Below are 22,086 nucleotides of genomic sequence, written 5' to 3' on the forward strand. Positions count from 1 at the left end.
CCCAATCCCCAACGCCACACCCCTAGTGACAAAAACGGCTTTATTAGCTTGGGGGGGGGCTCCACAGTCACTGAGATAGTAAAGTCACGCAACAAACACCTCTCTGGCATGGCACCTGGTTGTGAGAGGTGGTGACTTTGCAGGGCTTTGGAAGATAGGATCCTATTGATATTTTACACCTATGTGACGTCTGTATGTGGACACACATGCTGTCTTTTTCAGGAACTACAAACCACTTATACCCTTACAAATACACAGTTCTATAAATACCTTCAATTGAGACACGCTTCAGTCTCCTACTTCGCAGACAGACTTTCTCCCCGAGTTCAGTCTGCTGGAGTGGAAACTCTTTTATGGGTGATTTGGGCAAAGCTGGGATCCCCAAAATTTACTGCAGTTTGATCATTAATGTCCCAGGCACTTTAAATCATCTTCTAACGCGATGGGAGAACTGGATATGTCCCCTTGAGAACAATGGCTGGAGAGACTCCCCGATGACGCTCAGGGTTATTTCAATTTCTTCTAGATTGCGATTGATCCAAATATACTACCTCTATAATGCTTATCTCTCCCTGGCTAGATTACTCTGGGCGGGCTTCATTTCCGAGCTCACTTGCCCACACTGTGGTGACCCTCCTGCCGACTTCTACCATATGGTCTAGGTATGTCCTAATATTCATGAGTTCTGGTCGCGGTGGTGGGGGAGCTGGGTTACTGTGCTGGGATGGAGGTCACCCTCTCCCCCTTGGTGTGTCTTCTGGGAGTCCTCAATGTGTCTGGGGGTATAAGAACTGAGCGATCCTTCTTCGGTATGGCCCTTATGGTTTTCAAGCATGACACTGCCACTCGCTGGAAATATCGCACCCGTCCTAGCCTTTCACAGTGGTGCCGGGGAGTGGCCTGGTGCAAACATCAGGAAAAACAGGACTATGCAGCCACTGGTTGTCCCCTTAAACGTGGTCAAGTTTGGGGGAAATTGTTGGGCCAATTAGCCTAAGGTTCTGTGAAGAGAGTAGGGTGCTTTTGTTGTTTTGTACTACATCACTGTCTCAATTGATAGCCATTACCTTGATCTCCTGCTGTATAGTCTTCTCTGACGAGCTACTTGTGTGGCAAGTTGTTCCTTTTTCTCTATGCAAAATTAATAAAATAATCCATTTATAAAAACAAAAATCCCTAACTGTATCCTTTTATCTGTCTCTAGAATGTATTCTACAATCCTTTTGGCAAGGCTAAAAATGAAAAGCGCTTTTATGAGTATTTAATGAACACCAACGTCTTTGGGTCTACATGTTTCAGCCACACAATTCTGGCTCACTGGTCAAATTACTTTCATCAGAACTAAGCTGTAGATTCCTAAGCCGACTGCAATTGGGCCACTATATTTATGGGTAATAATGTGCTATTACTACTGATATTAGGCGTTGTGGCTATCATTCTTTTCAATACATTTGGGGAAGACAGACTATTAACATTGCTTCAAGTGATTTCTCACTCCTGTTGATCACTTCACTTCCAAGCTACGGAAATAATGTAAACACCCCCCCTTTTTTTTTTATTCTGGTTGGACCTTCTAAAAGCACAGCTGATTACTATTTGATATCTGACAGTTATTAAGTATTTTGTTCAACGTCTCCTGTTCTCTCCACCACATTCAAACAAAATGCCTCTCCACCCAACCTATTTCACATTTTTATTCTACCACAGATTTCTCTAGTTTTCTCCCTCTGTCATTTACCAATTTAGTCCACTTCTTGGGAAATCCTTTTAGCTGCAGTGCACATATGGCAACAAAAAACTTTTGTTGTGGGTATTGCTCCTTTCCACTAGGATGACTTTAAGGGCTGCTGGAATACATTTTGGGGTGACATAAAAAAAAAAAAAATCTCTCCACTTGCTTCCGAGCAAGTCCTGCTGTCCTTCTGAAATTCTGTATGTTTTCCTTTGTAAAGGATGACATTCAGTCTGCCCCAAATGAGGACTAGAATGCAACTGGATCAACTTTGTCATGTGGCCAACTTTATTCTGTTTACTACTGGTTCAGATTCGTATCCAGCTTGTTATTGCAATGCAGTGAGATTACTATGTTTTTCTCAATTTCTTGAAAACGTTTTAAGTCTTTTTTTATTTTTTTGTGTGTGTTATTTTTTTTTTTTATGGCTGTTTTTCAGATGCTTTTTAAGTAGACCGGTTCAGTTAGTTTCCGTTTAATGATGGGTTTGAATTACAATACTTTTTTCTGAGAACAAAGTTTTTACTTTATGTTCAATGTTTACATTCTGGTTGCATGGTATTTTGCAATTTCTGATCACGATTTATGGCTATTTTTTAATTTTCCCTTTCCCTAGCACCTTGTATTTCTGCTGCTACCCTATGCACTATGTAAATGCTACAGCTAGTGAGCTATTTAAAAAAAAAAAAGTGAGTAATTCTAAATATGTTTCTAGGGAATGTAATCGCAGAATGGTTAGTGTAAGGAAATGCCTCCTTGGCATGGTTGCCCCCTGACTTTTTGCCTTTGCTGATGCTATGTTTACAATTGAAAGTGTGCTGAGGCCTGCTAACCAGGCCCCAGCACCAGTGTTCTTTCCCTAACCTGTACTTTTGTATCCACAATTGGCAGACCCTGGCATCCAGATAAGTCCCTTGTAACTGGTACTTCTAGTACCAAGGGCCCTGATGCCAAGGAAGGTCTCTAAGGGCTGCAGCATGTCTTATGCCACCCTGGAGACCTCTCACTCAGCACAGACACACTGCTTGCCAGCTTGTGTGTGCTAGTGAGGACAAAACGAGTAAGTCGACATGGCACTCCCCTCAGGGTGCCATGCCAGCCTCTCACTGCCTATGCAGTATAGGTAAGACACCCCTCTAGCAGGCCTTACAGCCCTAAGGCAGGGTGCACTATACCATAGGTGAGGGTACCAGTGCATGAGCATGGTACCCCTACAGTGTCTAAACAAAACCTTAGACATTGTAAGTGCAGGGTAGCCATAAGAGTATATGGTCTGGGAGTCTGTCAAACACGAACTCCACAGCACCATAATGGCTACACTGAAAACTGGGAAGTTTGGTATCAAACTTCTCAGCACAATAAATGCACACTGATGCCAGTGTACATTTTATTGTAAAATACACCACAGAGGGCACCTTAGAGGTGCCCCCTGAAACTTAACCGACTATCTGTGTAGGCTGACTAGTTTTAGCAGCCTGCCACAAACCGAGACATGTTGCTGGCCCCATGGGGAGAGTGCCTTTGTCACTCTGAGGCCAGTAACAAAGCCTGCACTGGGTGGAGATGCTAACACCTCTCCCAGGCAGGAATTGTCACACCTGGCGGTGAGCCTCAAAGGCTCACCTCCTTTGTGCCAACCCAGCAGGACACTCCAGCTAGTGGAGTTGCCCGCCCCCTCCGGCCAGGCCCCACTTTTGGCGGCAAGGCCGGAGAAAATAATGAGAATAACAAGGAGGAGTCACTGGCCAGTCAGGACAGCCCCTAAGGTGTCCTGAGCTGAAGTGACTCTAACTTTTAGAAATCCTCCATCTTGCAGATGGAGGATTCCCCCAATAGGGTTAGGATTGTGACCCCCTCCCCTTGGGAGGAGGCACAAAGAGGGTGTACCCACCCTCAGGGCTAGTAGCCATTGGCTACTAACCCCCCAGACCTAAACACGCCCTTAAATTTAGTATTTAAGGGCTACCCTGAACCCTAGAAAATTAGATTCCTGCAACTACAAGAAGAAGGACTGCCTAGCTGAAAACCCCTGCAGCGGAAGACCAGAAGACGACAACTGCCTTGGCTCCAGAAACTCACCGGCCTGTCTCCTGCCTTCCAAAGATCCTGCTCCAGCGACGCCTTCCAAAGGGACCAGCGACCTCGACATCCTCTGAGGACTGCCCCTGCTTCGAAAAGACAAGAAACTCCCGAGGACAGCGGACCTGCTCCAAGAAAAGCTGCAACTTTGTTTCCAGCAGCTGTAAAGAACCCTGCAAGCTCCCCGCAAGAAGCGTGAGACTTGCAACACTGCACCCGGCGACCCCGACTCGGCTGGTGGAGAACCAACACCTCAGGGAGGACCCCCGGACTACTCTCCGACTGTGAGTACCAAAACCTGTCCCCCCTGAGCCCCCACAGCGCCGCCTGCAGAGGGAATCCCGAGGCTTCCCCTGACCGCGACTCTTTGAATCCAAAGTCCCGACGCCTGGGAGAGACCCTGCACCCGCAGCCCCCAGGACCTGAAGGACCGGACTTTCACTGGAGGAGTGACCCCCAGGAGTCCCTCTCCCTTGCCCAAGTGGAGGTTTCCCCGAGGAATCCCCCCCTTGCCTGCCTGCAGCGCTGAAGAGATCCCGAGATCTCTCATAGACTAACATTGAAAACCCGACGCCTGTTCCTACACTGCACCCGGCCGCCCCCGCGCTGCTGAGGGTGAAATTTCTGTGTGGACTTGTGTCCCCCCCGGTGCCCTACAAAACCCCCCTGGTCTGCCCTCCGAAGACGCGGGTACTTACCTGCAAGCAGACCGGAACCGGGGCACCCCCTTCTCTCCATTCTAGCCTATGTGTTTTGGGCACCACTTTGAACTCTGCACCTGACCGGCCCTGAGCTGCTGGTGTGGTGACTTTGGGGTTGCTCTGAACCCCCAACGGTGGGCTACCTTGGACCAAGAACTAAGCCCTGTAAGTGTCTTACTTACCTGGTTAACCTAACAAATACTTACCTCCCCTAGGAACTGTGAAAATTGCACTAAGTGTCCACTTTTAAAACAGCTATTTGTGAATAACTTGAAAAGTATACATGCAATTTTGATGATTTGAAGTTCCTAAAGTACTTACCTGCAATACCTTTCGAATGAGATATTACATGTAGAATTTGAACCTGTGGTTCTTAAAATAAACTAAGAAAATATATTTTTCTATATAAAAACCTATTGGCTGGATTTGTCTCTGAGTGTGTGTACCTCATTTATTGTCTATGTGTATGTACAACAAATGCTTAACACTACTCCTTGGATAAGCCTACTGCTCGACCACACTACCACAAAATAGAGCATTAGTATTATCTATTTTTACCACTATTTTACCTCTAAGGGGAACCCTTGGACTCTGTGCATGCTATTCCTTACTTTGAAATAGCACATACAGAGCCAACTTCCTACGTTGGTGGATCAGCGGTGGGGTACAAGACTTTGCATTTGCTGGACTACTCAGCCAATACCTGATCACACGACAAATTCCAAAATTGTCATTAGAAATTCATTTTTGCAATTTGAAATTTTTCTAAATTCTTAAAAGTCCTGCTAGGGCCTTGTGTGTTAAGTCCCTGTTTAGCATTGTCTTTTAGAGTTTAAAAGTTTGTTAAAAGTTTGAAATTAGATTCTAGAAACAGTTTTAGATTCTTTAAAAAGTATTCCAACTTTTAGAAGCAAAATGTCTAGCACAGATGTGACTGTGGTGGAACTCGACACCACACCTTACCTCCATCTTAAGATGAGGGAGCTAAGGTCACTCTGTAAAATAAAGAAAATAACAATGGGCCCCAAACCTACCAAAATACAGCTCCAGGAGCTTTTGGCAGAGTTTGAAAAGGCCAACCCCTCTGAGGGTGGCAACTCAGAGGAAGAGGATAGTGACTTGGAGGACAATTCCCCCCTACCAGTCCTATCTAGGGAGAACAGGGTCCCTCAAACCCTGACTCCAAAAATAATAGTCAGAGATGCTGGTTCCCTCACAGGAGAGACCAACACCTCTGAAATCACTGAGGATAGCCCCAGTGAAGAGGACATCCAGTTAGCCAGGATGGCCAAAAGATTGGCTTTGGAAAGACAGATCCTAGCCATAGAGAGGGAAAGACAAGAGATGGGCCTAGGACCCATCAATGGTGGCAGCAATATAAATAGGGTCAGAGATTCTCCTGACATGTTAAAAATCCCCAAAGGGATTGTGACAAAATTTGAAGATGGTGATGACATCACCAAGTGGTTCACAGCTTTTGAGAGGGCTTGTGTAACCAGAAAAGTGAACAGATCTCACTGGGGTGCTCTCCTTTGGGAAATGTTCACTGGAAAGTGTAGGGATAGACTCCTCACACTCTCTGGAAAAGATGCAGAATCTTATGACCTCATGAAGGGTACCCTGATTGAGGGCTTTGGATTCTCCACTGAGGAGTACAGGATTAGGTTCAGGGGGGCTCAAAAATCCTCGAGCCAGACCTGGGTTGACTTTGTTGACTACTCAGTGAAAACACTAGATGGTTGGATTCAAGGCAGTGGTGTAAGTAATTATGATGGGCTGTACAATTTATTTGTGAAAGAACACCTGTTAAGTAATTGTTTCAATGATAAACTGCATCAGCATCTGGTAGACCTAGGACCAATTTCTCCCCAAGAATTGGGAAAGAAGGCGGACCATTGGGTCAAGACAAGGGTGTCCAAGACTTCAACAGGGGGTGACCAAAAGAAAGGGGTCACAAAGACTCCCCAGGGGAAGGGTGATGAGACAACCAAAACTAAAAATAGTAAAGAGTCTTCTACAGGCCCCCAAAAACCTGCACAGGAGGGTGGGCCCAGAGCCTCTTCACAAAACAATGGGTACAAGGGTAAAAACTTTGATCCCAAAAAGGCCTGGTGTCATAGCTGTAAACAGCATGGACACCAAACTGGAGACAAGGCCTGTCCCAAGAAAGGTTCCACTCCAAACTCCCATCCAGGTAACACTGGTATGGCTAGTCTCCAAGTGGGATCAACAGTGTGCCCAGAGCAAATCAGGGTCCACACTGAAGCTACTCTAGTTTCTGAGGGTGGGGTGGATTTAGCCACACTAGCTGTCTGGCCGCCTAACATGCAAAAATACAGACAGCAACTCTTAATTAATGGGACTAGAATAGAGGGCCTGAGGGATACAGGTGCCAGTGTCACCATGGTGACAGAGAAACTGGTTTCCCCTGGCCAATACCTGACTGGAAAAACTTACACAGTCACCAACGCTGACAATCAGAGAAAAGTACATCCCATGGCAATGGTTACTTTAGAATGGGGAGGGGTCAAGGGCCTGAAACAGGTGGTGGTCTCCTCAAATATCCCAGTGGACTGTCTGCTTGGAAATGACCTGGAGTCCTCAGCATGGGCTGAGGTAGAACTAAAAACCCATGCAGCAATGCTGGGTATCCCTGAACTGGTGTGTGTGAAAACAAGAGCACAATGCAAGGCACAGGGTGAAAAAGTAGAGCTGGAGTCTGGAAAAATGGCCCAGCCTACCAAGAGAACAGGAAAGTCAGTTGGGAAACCAGCTGCAACACAGCAAAAGAAAGGGAACCTCTCTTCTCAGGAAGAAGTTCTGCCCTCTGAGGGAACTGAGCCTTTGGAGCTTGAACCTTATCAGGTTGAGCTCTTAGGCCCAGGGGGACCCTCAAGGGAGGAGCTGTGTAAGGGACAAGAAACCTGCCCCTCTCTTGAAGGCCTTAGGCAGCAAGCTGCTGAAGAGTCCAAAGGCAAGAAAAATGGAAAGCATAGGGTCTATTGGGAAGATGGACTCCTGTACACTGAGGCCAGAGACCCCAAACCTGGTGCCACTAGGAGAGTGGTAGTGCCTCAGCTGTTCAGGAAGTTCATCCTAACATTGGCCCATGACATTCCCCTTGCTGGACATTTGGGACAAACCAAGACGTGGGAGAGGTTAGTCAACCACTTCTACTGGCCCAATATGTCCAACATGGTTAAGGAGTTTTGCCTCTCCTGCCCCACCTGTCAAGCCAGTGGTAAGACAGGTGGGCATCCAAAGGCCCCCCTCATTCCACTTCCAGTGGTGGGGGTTCCCTTTGAAAGAGTGGGTGTGGACATAGTTGGTCCACTAGAACCTCCCACAGCCTCAGGAAATATGTATATCCTGGTAGTAGTGGATCATTGTAAAGAAATGGCTCCCTGTTGCAGTTACCCCCCCACTTTTTGCCTGATACTGATGCTGACTTGACTGAGAAGTGTGCTGGGACCCTGCTAACCAGGCCCCAGCACCAGTGTTCTTTCACCTAAAATGTACCATTGTTTCCACAATTGGCACACCCTGGCATCCAGATAAGTCCCTTGTAACTGGTACCTCTGGTACCAAGGGCCCTGATGCCAGGGAAGGTCTCTAAGGGCTGTAGCATGTATTATGCCACCCTAGAGACCCCTCACTCAGCACAGACACACTGCTTACAAGCCTGTGTGTACTGGTGAGAACAAAATGAGTAAGTCGACATGGCACTCCCCTCAGGGTGCCATGCCAGCCTCTCACTGCCTATGCAGTATAGGTAAGACACCCCTCTAGCAGGCCTTACAGCCCTAAGGCAGGGTGCACTATACCATAGGTGAGGGTACCAGTGCATGAGCACTGTGCCCCTACAGTGTCTAAGCAAAACCTTAGACATTGTAAGTGCAGGGTAGCCATAAGAGTATATGGTCTGGGAGTCTGTTTTACACGAACTCCACAGCACCATAATGGCTACACTGAAAACTGGGAAGTTTGGTATCAAACTTCTCAGCACAATAAATGCACACTGATGCCAGTGTACATTTTATTGTAAAATACACCACAGAGGGCACCTTAGAGGTGCCCCCTGAAACTTAACCGACTGTCTGTGTAGGCTGACTAGTTCCAGCAGCCTGCCACACCAGAGACATGTTGCTGGCCCCATGGGGAGAGTGCCTTTGTCACTCTGAGGCCAGTAACAAAGCCTGCACTGGGTGGAGATGCTAACACCTCCCCCAGGCAGGAGCTGTGACACCTGGCGGTGAGCCTCAAAGGCTCACCCCTTTGTCACAGCCCAGCAGGGCACTCCAGCTTAGTGGAGTTGCCCGCCCCCTCCGGCCACGGCCCCCACTTTTGGCGGCAAGGCTGGAGGGAACAAAGAAAGCAACAAGGAGGAGTCACTGGCCAGTCAGGACAGCCCCTAAGGTGTCCTGAGCTGAGGTGACTCTAACTTTTAGAAATCCTCCATCTTGCAGATGGAGGATTCCCCCAATAGGGTTAGGATTGTGACCCCCTCCCCTTGGGAGGAGGCACAACGAGGGTGTACCCACCCTCAGGGCTAGTAGCCATTGGCTACTAACCCCCCAGACCTAAACACGCCCTTAAATTTAGTATTTAAGGGCTACCCTGAACCCTAGAAAATTAGATTCCTGCAACTACAAGAAGAAGGACTGCCTAGCTGAAAAACCCCTGCAGAGGAAGACCAGAAGACGACAACTGCCTTGGCTCCAGAAACTCACCGGCCTGTCTCCTGCCTTCCAAAGATCCTGCTCCAGCGACGCCTTCCAAAGGGACCAGCGACCTCGACATCCTCTGAGGACTGCCCCTGCTTCGAAAAGACAAGAAACTCCCGAGGACAGCGGACCTGCTCCAAAGAAAAGCTGCAACTTTGTTTCCAGCAGCTTTAAAGAACCCTGCAAGCTCCCCGCAAAAGGCGTGAGACTTGCAACACTGCACCCGGCGACCCCGACTCGGTTGGTGGCGATCCAACACCTCAGGAGGGACCCCCGGACTACTCTAAGACTGTGAGTACAAAAACCTGTCCCCCCTGAGTCCCCACAGCGCCGCCTGCAGAGGGAATCCCGAGGCTTCCCCTGACCGCGACTCTTTGAAACCAAAGTCCCGACACCTGGGAGAGACCCTGCACCCGCAGCCCCCAGGACCTGAAGGACCGGACTTTCACTGGAGGAGTGACCCCCAGGAGTCCCTCTCCCTTGCCCAAGTGGAGGTTTCCCCGAGGAACCCCCCCCTTGCCTGCCTGCAGCGCTGAAGAGATCCCTAGATCTCGCATTGACTTCCATTACAAACCCGACGCTTGTTTCTATACTGCACCCGGCCGCCCCCGCGCTGCTGAGGGTGAAATTTCTGTGTGGGCTTGTGTCCCCCCCGGTGCCCTACAAAACCCCCCTGGTCTGCCCTCCGAAGACGCGGGTACTTACCTGCAAGCAGACCGGAACCGGGGCACCCCCTTCTCTCCATTCTAGCCTATGTGTTTTGGGCACCACTTTGAACTCTGCACCTGACCGGCCCTGAGCTGCTGGTGTGGTGACTTTGGGGTTGCTCTGAACCCCCAACGGTGGGCTACCTTGGACCAAGAACTGAACCCTGTAAGTGTCTTACTTACCTGGTAAAACTAACAAATACTTACCTCCCCTAGGAACTGTGAAAATTGCACTAAGTGTCCACTTTTAAAACAGCTATTTGTGAATAACTTGAAAAGTATACATGCAATTTTGATGATTTGAAGTTCCTAAAGTACTTACCTGCAATACCTTTCGAATGAGATATTACATGTAGAATTTGAACCTGTGGTTCTTAAAATAAACTAAGAAAAGATATTTTTCTATATAAAAACCTATTGGCTGGATTTGTCTCTGAGTGTGTGTACCTCATTTATTGTCTATGTGTATGTACAACAAATGCTTAACACTACTCCTTGGATAAGCCTACTGCTCGACCACACTACCACAAAATAGAGCATTAGTATTATCTATTTTTACCACTATTTTACCTCTAAGGGGAACCCTTGGACTCTGTGCATGCTATTCCTTACTTTGAAATAGCACATACAGAGCCAACTTCCTACATTGGTGGATCAGCGGTGGGGTACAAGACTTTGCATTTGCTGGACTACTCAGCCAATACCTGATCACACGACAAATTCCAAAATTGTCATTAGAAATTGATTTTTGCAATTTGAAAAGTTTTCTAAATTCTTAAAAGACCTGCTAGGGCCTTGTGTTAGATCCTGTTTAGCATTTCTTTTAGAGTTTAAAAGTTTGTTAAAAGTTTGAATTAGATTCTAGAACCAGTTTTAGTTTCTTAAAAAGTATTCCAACTTTTAGAAGCATAATGTCTAGCACAGATGTGAATGTGGTGGAACTCGACACCACACCTTACCTCCATCTACAGATGAGAGAGCTAAGGTCACTCTGTAAACTAAAGAAAATAGCAATGGGCCCCAAACCTACCAAAGTACAGCTCCAGGAGCTTTTGGCAGAGTTTGAAAAGGCCAACCCCTCTGAGGATGGCAACTCAGAGGATGAAGATAGTGACGTGGAGGGAAATTCCCCCCCTCCAGTCCTACTTAGGGAGAGCAGGGTCCCTCAAACCCTGACTCCAAAAATAATAGTCAGAGATGCTGGTTCCCTCACAGGAGAGACCAACACCTCTGAAATCACTGAGGATAGCCCCAGTGAAGAGGACATCCAGTTAGCCAGGATGGCCAAAAGATTGGCTTTGGAAAAGCAGCTCCTAGCCATAGAAAGGGAAAGAAAAGAGATGGGCCTAGGTCCCATCAATGGTGGCAGCAACTTAAATAGGGTCAGAGATTCTCCTGACATCCTAAAAATCCCCAAAGGGATTGTAACAAAATATGAAGATGGTGATGACATCACCAAATGGTTCACAGCTTTTGAGAGGGCTTGTGTAACCAGAAAAGTGAACAGATCTCACTGGGGTGCTCTCCTTTGGGAAATGTTCACTGGAAAGTGTAGGGATAGACTCCTCACACTCTCTGGAAAAGATGCAGAATCCTATGACCTCATGAAGGGTACCCTGATTGAGGGCTTTGGATTCTCCACTGAGGAGTATAGAATTAGATTCAGGGGGGCTCAAAAATCCTCGAGCCAGACCTGGGTTGATTTTGTAGACTACTCAGTCAAAACACTGGATGGTTGGTTAACTGGAAATGAAGTGTGTAACTATGTTGGGCTTTATAATTTGTTTATGAAAGAACACATTTTAAGTAACTGCTTCAATGAAAAGTTGCATCAGTATCTGGTAGACCTAGGTCCAATTTCTCCCCAAGAATTGGGAAAGAAGGCAGACCACTGGGTCAAGACTAGGGTAACCAAAACTTCCACTGGGGGTGACCAAAAGAAAGGGGTTACAAAAACTCCCCAGGAGAAAGTGGGTGACACTAGAAACAAAGAAAAAGAGTCCTCTGTAGGCCCCCAAAAACCAGAACAGGTGGGTGGGCCCCAAGACACAACCCAAAACAAAGGTGGGTACCAGGGTAAGAACTGGGATGCCACTAAGGCATGGTGCCACAACTGTAAACAGTCTGGGCACCACACCAAGGACACTTCTTGTCCCAAAAACAAACCCCAGAACAAAATTCCAGGGGTAACCAGTGTAGCCATGGGAGATGACTCCTCAGATGAGGAGGTCTTCATAGCCTTCAACTGGAAACAGGGCCCAACAGGTGAGTTGGAGATTCCAGAGGGAAGTAGACACTTCCACCACCTACTGGTGAATGGAATCCCAACCACTGCCCTGAGAGACACTTGTGCCAGTCACACTATTGTGCATGACAGGCTGGTGCTCTCAAACCAGTACATCCCAGGTGAGACTGCCAGGGTAAGAGTTAGCCTAGACAGGGTCACTAAGAGGCCTGTGGCTTTAGTACCCATAGAAGTGGGTGGCACTCTTAGCTGGAGAAGGGTAGTAGTCAGTACAGACCTCCCCCTTGATTGTCTCCTTGGAAATGACTACCCAGAGGTTAGTCAGAGCCCAAGAGAGGAACTGGTCCAGTGCCAGTCCTCTCCCAAGGATTCTGGAAGTCCTGCCTCTGCAGTAAATGCAAGTAGGCCCCAGAATAAAAAGAAAAGGAAACAGAGTAGGAAAGGTGGACAACCTTTAGCCAAGGTTCCAGCAAGCCAAGGAGATTCTGCTCCAGTAGGGGAGAACTCCAAAAATGGCTCTGATAAAGTCCAACCTGACCCACAAGAAGTCCTGGCTAGTCAGGCAACTGTTAAGCCTGAGTGGGTGGCTCCTCAGCTAACAGAAGAAAGAGTGGAAGAAGGGTGTTTACTACAAGATGTGGTGACCCCCCACTCTAATACAGCAGACAGGCACCCTGAACCCAAAAAAGCCTGTAACTTAGCCCCTTCCCTTCTAGGTGAAGAGCTAAAGGTGTGGTTCTGGGCACTGACAGCTGTCAGTGGCCTCTGCTGGGTGTTAGCCTTTATGGCTGCACTATCCTTGGCCTGGTGGTCTGACCCCATGCCAAATAACAAGTTAGGCCCCCTGACCCTGTTGGTCATGGTGGGGTTACTCCAGCTCTGGGTAACCTCTTTGGGTAAGCTAGGGGTGACCCTGGCTAAGATAAGATTAGCAGAGGTGGATACCTCTGACCTCAAAATAGAGAGAATGGGTGAAGACATAAAAAGCACAGACAAGAGGCAGTTCAGACTAGGTCCTATCACTGTGGAAGTGGGTCAGTTCCCCAGAGGGAATGACCTGAACAGGAGGATGTAAGGCAGAGTAGGCCCTGCAACAAACCAGCCATTTCCTCTACTCTTCCTCGCCTGACAGACTAGGAAGACTCTTCCAGCGTTGGCTGAGTCTCCTGGCCTGTGGGCTGGGGGGGGCTTGTGTAAAGAAATGGCTCCCTGTTGCAGTTACCCCCCCACTTTTTGCCTGATACTGATGCTGACTTGACTGAGAAGTGTGCTGGGACCCTGCTAACCAGGCCCCAGCACCAGTGTTCTTTCACCTAAAATGTACCATTGTTTCCACAATTGGCACACCCTGGCATCCAGATAAGTCCCTTGTAACTGGTACCTCTGGTACCAAGGGCCCTGATGCCAGGGAAGGTCTCTAAGGGCTGTAGCATGTATTATGCCACCCTAGAGACCCCTCACTCAGCACAGACACACTGCTTACAAGCCTGTGTGTACTGGTGAGAACAAAATGAGTAAGTCGACATGGCACTCCCCTCAGGGTGCCATGCCAGCCTCTCACTGCCTATGCAGTATAGGTAAGACACCCCTCTAGCAGGCCTTACAGCCCTAAGGCAGGGTGCACTATACCATAGGTGAGGGTACCAGTGCATGAGCACTGTGCCCCTACAGTGTCTAAGCAAAACCTTAGACATTGTAAGTGCAGGGTAGCCATAAGAGTATATGGTCTGGGAGTCTGTTTTACACGAACTCCACAGCACCATAATGGCTACACTGAAAACTGGGAAGTTTGGTATCAAACTTCTCAGCACAATAAATGCACACTGATGCCAGTGTACATTTTATTGTAAAATACACCACAGAGGGCACCTTAGAGGTGCCCCCTGAAACTTAACCGACTGTCTGTGTAGGCTGACTAGTTCCAGCAGCCTGCCACACCAGAGACATGTTGCTGGCCCCATGGGGAGAGTGCCTTTGTCACTCTGAGGCCAGTAACAAAGCCTGCACTGGGTGGAGATGCTAACACCTCCCCCAGGCAGGAGCTGTGACACCTGGCGGTGAGCCTCAAAGGCTCACCCCTTTGTCACAGCCCAGCAGGGCACTCCAGCTTAGTGGAGTTGCCCGCCCCCTCCGGCCACGGCCCCCACTTTTGGCGGCAAGGCTGGAGGGAACAAAGAAAGCAACAAGGAGGAGTCACTGGCCAGTCAGGACAGCCCCTAAGGTGTCCTGAGCTGAGGTGACTCTAACTTTTAGAAATCCTCCATCTTGCAGATGGAGGATTCCCCCAATAGGGTTAGGATTGTGACCCCCTCCCCTTGGGAGGAGGCACAACGAGGGTGTACCCACCCTCAGGGCTAGTAGCCATTGGCTACTAACCCCCCAGACCTAAACACGCCCTTAAATTTAGTATTTAAGGGCTACCCTGAACCCTAGAAAATTAGATTCCTGCAACTACAAGAAGAAGGACTGCCTAGCTGAAAAACCCCTGCAGAGGAAGACCAGAAGACGACAACTGCCTTGGCTCCAGAAACTCACCGGCCTGTCTCCTGCCTTCCAAAGATCCTGCTCCAGCGACGCCTTCCAAAGGGACCAGCGACCTCGACATCCTCTGAGGACTGCCCCTGCTTCGAAAAGACAAGAAACTCCCGAGGACAGCGGACCTGCTCCAAAGAAAAGCTGCAACTTTGTTTCCAGCAGCTTTAAAGAACCCTGCAAGCTCCCCGCAAAAGGCGTGAGACTTGCAACACTGCACCCGGCGACCCCGACTCGGTTGGTGGCGATCCAACACCTCAGGAGGGACCCCCGGACTACTCTAAGACTGTGAGTACAAAAACCTGTCCCCCCTGAGTCCCCACAGCGCCGCCTGCAGAGGGAATCCCGAGGCTTCCCCTGACCGCGACTCTTTGAAACCAAAGTCCCGACACCTGGGAGAGACCCTGCACCCGCAGCCCCCAGGACCTGAAGGACCGGACTTTCACTGGAGGAGTGACCCCCAGGAGTCCCTCTCCCTTGCCCAAGTGGAGGTTTCCCCGAGGAACCCCCCCCTTGCCTGCCTGCAGCGCTGAAGAGATCCCTAGATCTCGCATTGACTTCCATTACAAACCCGACGCTTGTTTCTATACTGCACCCGGCCGCCCCCGCGCTGCTGAGGGTGAAATTTCTGTGTGGGCTTGTGTCCCCCCCGGTGCCCTACAAAACCCCCCTGGTCTGCCCTCCGAAGACGCGGGTACTTACCTGCAAGCAGACCGGAACCGGGGCACCCCCTTCTCTCCATTCTAGCCTATGTGTTTTGGGCACCACTTTGAACTCTGCACCTGACCGGCCCTGAGCTGCTGGTGTGGTGACTTTGGGGTTGCTCTGAACCCCCAACGGTGGGCTACCTTGGACCAAGAACTGAACCCTGTAAGTGTCTTACTTACCTGGTAAAACTAACAAATACTTACCTCCCCTAGGAACTGTGAAAATTGCACTAAGTGTCCACTTTTAAAACAGCTATTTGTGAATAACTTGAAAAGTATACATGCAATTTTGATGATTTGAAGTTCCTAAAGTACTTACCTGCAATACCTTTCGAATGAGATATTACATGTAGAATTTGAACCTGTGGTTCTTAAAATAAACTAAGAAAAGATATTTTTCTATATAAAAACCTATTGGCTGGATTTGTCTCTGAGTGTGTGTACCTCATTTATTGTCTATGTGTATGTACAACAAATGCTTAACACTACTCCTTGGATAAGCCTACTGCTCGACCACACTACCACAAAATAGAGCATTAGTATTATCTATTTTTACCACTATTTTACCTCTAAGGGGAACCCTTGGACTCTGTGCATGCTATTCCTTACTTTGAAATAGCACATACAGAGCCAACTTCCTACAATCATGCTACCAGGTATCCTGAAGCTATCCCCCTTAGGTCGACTACTGCCCCTGCAGTAGCCAAGGCCCTCATTGGTATCTTTACCAGAGTGGGTTTCCCTAAGGAGGTGGTGTCTGACAGAGGTACCAACTTCATGTCAGCATACCTAAAGCACATGTGGAATGAGTGTGGGGTGACTTATAAATTCACTACACCATACCATCCACAAACTAATGGCTTAGTTGAGAGATTCAACAAGACATTAAAAGGCATGATCATGGGGCTCCCAGAAAAACTCAAAAGGAGATGGGATGTCCTCTTGCCATGTCTGCTTTTCGCTTACAGAGAGGTGCCACAGAAGGGAGTAGGATTCTCACCCTTTGAACTTCTGTTTGGTCATCCTGTAAGGGGACCACTTGCCCTTGTTAAAGAAGGCTGGGAGAGACCTCTCCATGAGCCTAAACAGGACATAGTGGACTATGTACTTGGCCTTCGCTCTAGAATGGCAGAGTACATGGAAAAGGCAACCAAAAACCTTGAGGCCAGCCAACAGCTCCAGAAGTTTTGGTATGACCAAAAGGCTGCACTGGTTGAGTTCCAACCAGGGCAGAAAGTCTGGGTTCTGGAGCCTGTGGCTCCCAGGGCACTCCAGGACAAATGGAGTGGCCCTTACCCAGTACTAGAAAGGAAGAGTCAGGTCACCTACCTGGTGGACCTGGGCACAAGCAGGAGCCCCAAGAGGGTGATCCATGTGAACCGCCTTAAGCTCTTCCATGACAGGGCTGATGTGAATCTGTTGATGGTAACAGATGAGGATCAGGAGGCAGAGAGTGAACCTCTCCCTGATCTTCTGTCATCAGACCCAAAAGATGGCACAGTAGATGGAGTGATCTACTCAGACACCCTCTCTGGCCAACAGCAAGCTGATTGTAGGAGAGTCCTACAACAGTTTCCTGAACTCTTCTCCTTAACCCCTGGTCAGACACACCTGTGTACCCATGATGTGGACACAGGAGACAGCATGCCTGTCAAGAACAAAATCTTTAGACAGTCTGACCATGTTAAGGAAAGCATCAAGGTGGAAGTCCACAAGATGCTGGAATTGGGAGTAATTGAGCGCTCTGACAGCCCCTGGGCTAGCCCAGTGGTCTTAGTCCCCAAACCTCACACCAAAGATGGAAAGAAAGAGATGAGGTTTTGTGTGGACTACAGAGGGCTCAATTCTGTCACCAAGACAGATGCCCATCCAATTCCAAGAGCTGATGAGCTCATTGATAAATTAGGTGCTGCCAAATTCCTAAGTACCTTTGACTTGACAGCAGGGTACTGGCAAATAAAAATGGCACCTGGAGCAAAAGAAAAGACAGCATTCTCCACACCTGATGGGCATTATCAGTTTACTGTTATGCCCTTTGGTTTAAAGAATGCCCCTGCCACCTTCCAAAGGTTGGTGAATCAAGTCCTTGCTGGCTTGGAGTCCTTTAGCACAGCTTATCTTGATGATATTGCTGTCTTTAGCTCCACCTGGCAGGATCACCTGGTCCACCTGAGGAAGGTTTTGAAGGCTCTGCAATCTGCAGGCCTCTCTATCAAGGCATCCAAATGCCAGATAGGGCAGGGAACTGTGGTTTACTTGGGACACCTTGTAGGTGGAGGCCAAGTTCAGCCACTCCAACCCAAGATCCAGACTATTCTGGACTGGGTAGCTCCAAAAACCCAGACTCAAGTCAGGGCATTCCTTGGCTTGACTGGGTATTACAGGAGGTTTGTGAAGGGATATGGATCCATTGTGACAGCCCTCACTGAACTCACCTCCAAGAAAATGCCCAAGAAAGTAAACTGGACTGTGGAATGCCAACAGGCCTTTGACACCCTGAAACAGGCAATGTGCTCAGCACCAGTTCTCAAAGCTCCAGATTATTCTAAGCAGTTCATTGTGCAGACTGATGCCTCTGAACATGGGATAGGGGCAGTTTTGTCCCAAACAAATGATGATGGCCTTGACCAGCCTGTTGCTTTCATTAGCAGGAGGTTACTCCCCAGGGAGCAGCGTTGGAGTGCCATTGAGAGGGAGGCCTTTGCTGTGGTTTGGTCCCTGAAGAAGCTGAGACCATACCTCTTTGGGACTCACTTCCTAGTTCAAACCGACCACAGACCTCTCAAATGGCTGATGCAAATGAAAGGTGAAAATCCTAAACTGTTGAGGTGGTCCATCTCCCTACAGGGAATGGACTTTATAGTGGAACACAGACCTGGGACTGCCCATGCCAATGCAGATGGCCTTTCCAGGTTCTTCCACTTAGAAAATGAAGACTCTCTTGGGAAAGGTTAGTCTCATCCTCTTTCGTTTGGGGGGGGGGGTTGTGTAAGGAAATGCCTCCTTGGCATGGTTGCCCCCTGACTTTTTGCCTTTGCTGATGCTATGTTTACAATTGAAAGTGTGCTGAGGCCTGCTAACCAGGCCCCAGCACCAGTGTTCTTTCCCTAACCTGTACTTTTGTATCCACAATTGGCAGACCCTGGCATCCAGATAAGTCCCTTGTAACTGGTACTTCTAGTACCAAGGGCCCTGATGCCAAGGAAGGTCTCTAAGGGCTGCAGCATGTCTTATGCCACCCTGGAGACCTCTCACTCAGCACAGACACACTGCTTGCCAGCTTGTGTGTGCTAGTGAGGACAAAACGAGTAAGTCGACATGGCACTCCCCTCAGGGTGCCATGCCAGCCTCTCACTGCCTATGCAGTATAGGTAAGACACCCCTCTAGCAGGCCTTACAGCCCTAAGGCAGGGTGCACTATACCATAGGTGAGGGTACCAGTGCATGAGCATGGTACCCCTACAGTGTCTAAACAAAACCTTAGACATTGTAAGTGCAGGGTAGCCATAAGAGTATATGGTCTGGGAGTCTGTCAAACACGAACTCCACAGCACCATAATGGCTACACTGAAAACTGGGAAGTTTGGTATCAAACTTCTCAGCACAATAAATGCACACTGATGCCAGTGTACATTTTATTGTAAAATACACCACAGAGGGCACCTTAGAGGTGCCCCCTGAAACTTAACCGACTATCTGTGTAGGCTGACTAGTTTTAGCAGCCTGCCACAAACCGAGACATGTTGCTGGCCCCATGGGGAGAGTGCCTTTGTCACTCTGAGGCCAGTAACAAAGCCTGCACTGGGTGGAGATGCTAACACCTCTCCCAGGCAGGAATTGTCACACCTGGCGGTGAGCCTCAAAGGCTCACCTCCTTTGTGCCAACCCAGCAGGACACTCCAGCTAGTGGAGTTGCCCGCCCCCTCCGGCCAGGCCCCACTTTTGGCGGCAAGGCCGGAGAAAATAATGAGAATAACAAGGAGGAGTCACTGGCCAGTCAGGACAGCCCCTAAGGTGTCCTGAGCTGAAGTGACTCTAACTTTTAGAAATCCTCCATCTTGCAGATGGAGGATTCCCCCAATAGGGTTAGGATTGTGACCCCCTCCCCTTGGGAGGAGGCACAAAGAGGGTGTACCCACCCTCAGGGCTAGTAGCCATTGGCTACTAACCCCCCAGACCTAAACACGCCCTTAAATTTAGTATTTAAGGGCTACCCTGAACCCTAGAAAATTAGATTCCTGCAACTACAAGAAGAAGGACTGCCTAGCTGAAAACCCCTGCAGCGGAAGACCAGAAGACGACAACTGCCTTGGCTCCAGAAACTCACCGGCCTGTCTCCTGCCTTCCAAAGATCCTGCTCCAGCGACGCCTTCCAAAGGGACCAGCGACCTCGACATCCTCTGAGGACTGCCCCTGCTTCGAAAAGACAAGAAACTCCCGAGGACAGCGGACCTGCTCCAAGAAAAGCTGCAACTTTGTTTCCAGCAGCTGTAAAGAACCCTGCAAGCTCCCCGCAAGAAGCGTGAGACTTGCAACACTGCACCCGGCGACCCCGACTCGGCTGGTGGAGAACCAACACCTCAGGGAGGACCCCCGGACTACTCTCCGACTGTGAGTACCAAAACCTGTCCCCCCTGAGCCCCCACAGCGCCGCCTGCAGAGGGAATCCCGAGGCTTCCCCTGACCGCGACTCTTTGAATCCAAAGTCCCGACGCCTGGGAGAGACCCTGCACCCGCAGCCCCCAGGACCTGAAGGACCGGACTTTCACTGGAGGAGTGACCCCCAGGAGTCCCTCTCCCTTGCCCAAGTGGAGGTTTCCCCGAGGAATCCCCCCCTTGCCTGCCTGCAGCGCTGAAGAGATCCCGAGATCTCTTATAGACTAACATTGAAAACCCGACGCCTGTTCCTACACTGCACCCGGCCGCCCCCGCGCTGCTGAGGGTGAAATTTCTGTGTGGACTTGTGTCCCCCCCGGTGCCCTACAAAACCCCCCTGGTCTGCCCTCCGAAGACGCGGGTACTTACCTGCAAGCAGACCGGAACCGGGGCACCCCCTTCTCTCCATTCTAGCCTATGTGTTTTGGGCACCACTTTGAACTCTGCACCTGACCGGCCCTGAGCTGCTGGTGTGGTGACTTTGGGGTTGCTCTGAACCCCCAACGGTGGGCTACCTTGGACCAAGAACTAAGCCCTGTAAGTGTCTTACTTACCTGGTTAACCTAACAAATACTTACCTCCCCTAGGAACTGTGAAAATTGCACTAAGTGTCCACTTTTAAAACAGCTATTTGTGAATAACTTGAAAAGTATACATGCAATTTTGATGATTTGAAGTTCCTAAAGTACTTACCTGCAATACCTTTCGAATGAGATATTACATGTAGAATTTGAACCTGTGGTTCTTAAAATAAACTAAGAAAAGATATTTTTCTATATAAAAACCTATTGGCTGGATTTGTCTCTGAGTGTGTGTACCTCATTTATTGTCTATGTGTATGTACAACAAATGCTTAACACTACTCCTTGGATAAGCCTACTGCTCGACCACACTACCACAAAATAGAGCATTAGTATTATCTATTTTTACCACTATTTTACCTCTAAGGGGAACCCTTGGACTCTGTGCATGCTATTCCTTACTTTGAAATAGCACATACAGAGCCAACTTCCTACAGTTAGTAACTTACTTGAGTTTTATTATTTAAGTAGCTTTGAATGTTATGGAGCGTTTGAAGATTAGGAAAGTACCTACAATTAACATGGTATTTGAGCTGATTTCAGTTGGGAAAACCGGGACATTCGTTGCAATTTCGTTAATCAGAGTACAAGTCTAAAAAAACAAACAAAAAAAAAAAAAACCTTTTTTTTCTAGTTCTTAATGAGTACTTTCTTAACACAGATTGGTTTGAAAATTGGTGTCCGTACCAGAGGTTGCAACGGGCTTTCTTATTCGCTAGAGTATACAAAAGCAAAAGGAGAGTCTGATGAAGTAGTTGTTCAGGACGGTGAGTATATGACACTTTCATGTTTATTTTGGTTAATCTGCTAGAAGTAACTATTGAATGAAAAATTATATTAAAATGTCAAAGCACTACTTTAAGTTCCTCAACTTCCACTGCTAAATTACTACGCCCCACTTAAGTGTATTTTTCAGGATATTCCATTGTGTAGATATTATGAATGTAACTTCTTTTCAGCTTGTCTTGAAGTATAAAATCTATTTTTGCGTGTGCATTTGTACAGTTCTGGCTATTTCTGCATACTATTTGAGAAAGGGCGGAGCAAAACTAACGCTTTGAGGTCCTTATATTGCATAGAAAACCTTTCTTCTTTTGGAGTTGGGAGACTTTACTTTTGATTAAGGAGTAGTATTTATTGCAGATTGTAGTACATTTTTTCGGTAGTTGGGGAAATTGGTCTTCTCCTGTTTTATTTATAGGGACTTGTTTTGAAACTCGCTAGGAAGTAATGCACTGTTATTTATATATTTTTACACGTACACACTTAGGAGTTAGCTTAAACAGCAAGCATTGGCAGGAAACTATACAAAATAGCTAGGACCGTAGAGGAGGGCCAAACCATATTCTAAAATAGTGGCATGCAAAGTATAGTCCCCCACCCAAGGATATGGAGTTGCTAGAGGGGAGCTGAGAGAACTCT

At 48.3% G+C, this 22,086-nt stretch overlaps 1 protein-coding gene across 2 annotated transcripts in view; it reads left to right on the forward strand.

Annotated features, from left to right (window-relative positions):
- The window catches only part of ISCA1 (iron-sulfur cluster assembly 1), a 204,700-nt gene that overhangs the window by 38,880 nt on the left and 143,734 nt on the right, over positions 1 to 22,086 (forward strand). For both annotated transcript variants that reach the window (XM_069228285.1, XM_069228293.1), the window contains exon 3: positions 21,326 to 21,431. In XM_069228285.1, the coding sequence (XP_069084386.1) occupies positions 21,326 to 21,431 (106 nt within the window). The remainder of the gene's footprint in view (positions 1 to 21,325; positions 21,432 to 22,086) is intronic.

The sequence above is a fragment of the Pleurodeles waltl genome, chromosome 1_1 (assembly GCF_031143425.1).
Source record: "Pleurodeles waltl isolate 20211129_DDA chromosome 1_1, aPleWal1.hap1.20221129, whole genome shotgun sequence".
Classification (NCBI taxonomy): Eukaryota; Metazoa; Chordata; class Amphibia; order Caudata; family Salamandridae; genus Pleurodeles; species Pleurodeles waltl.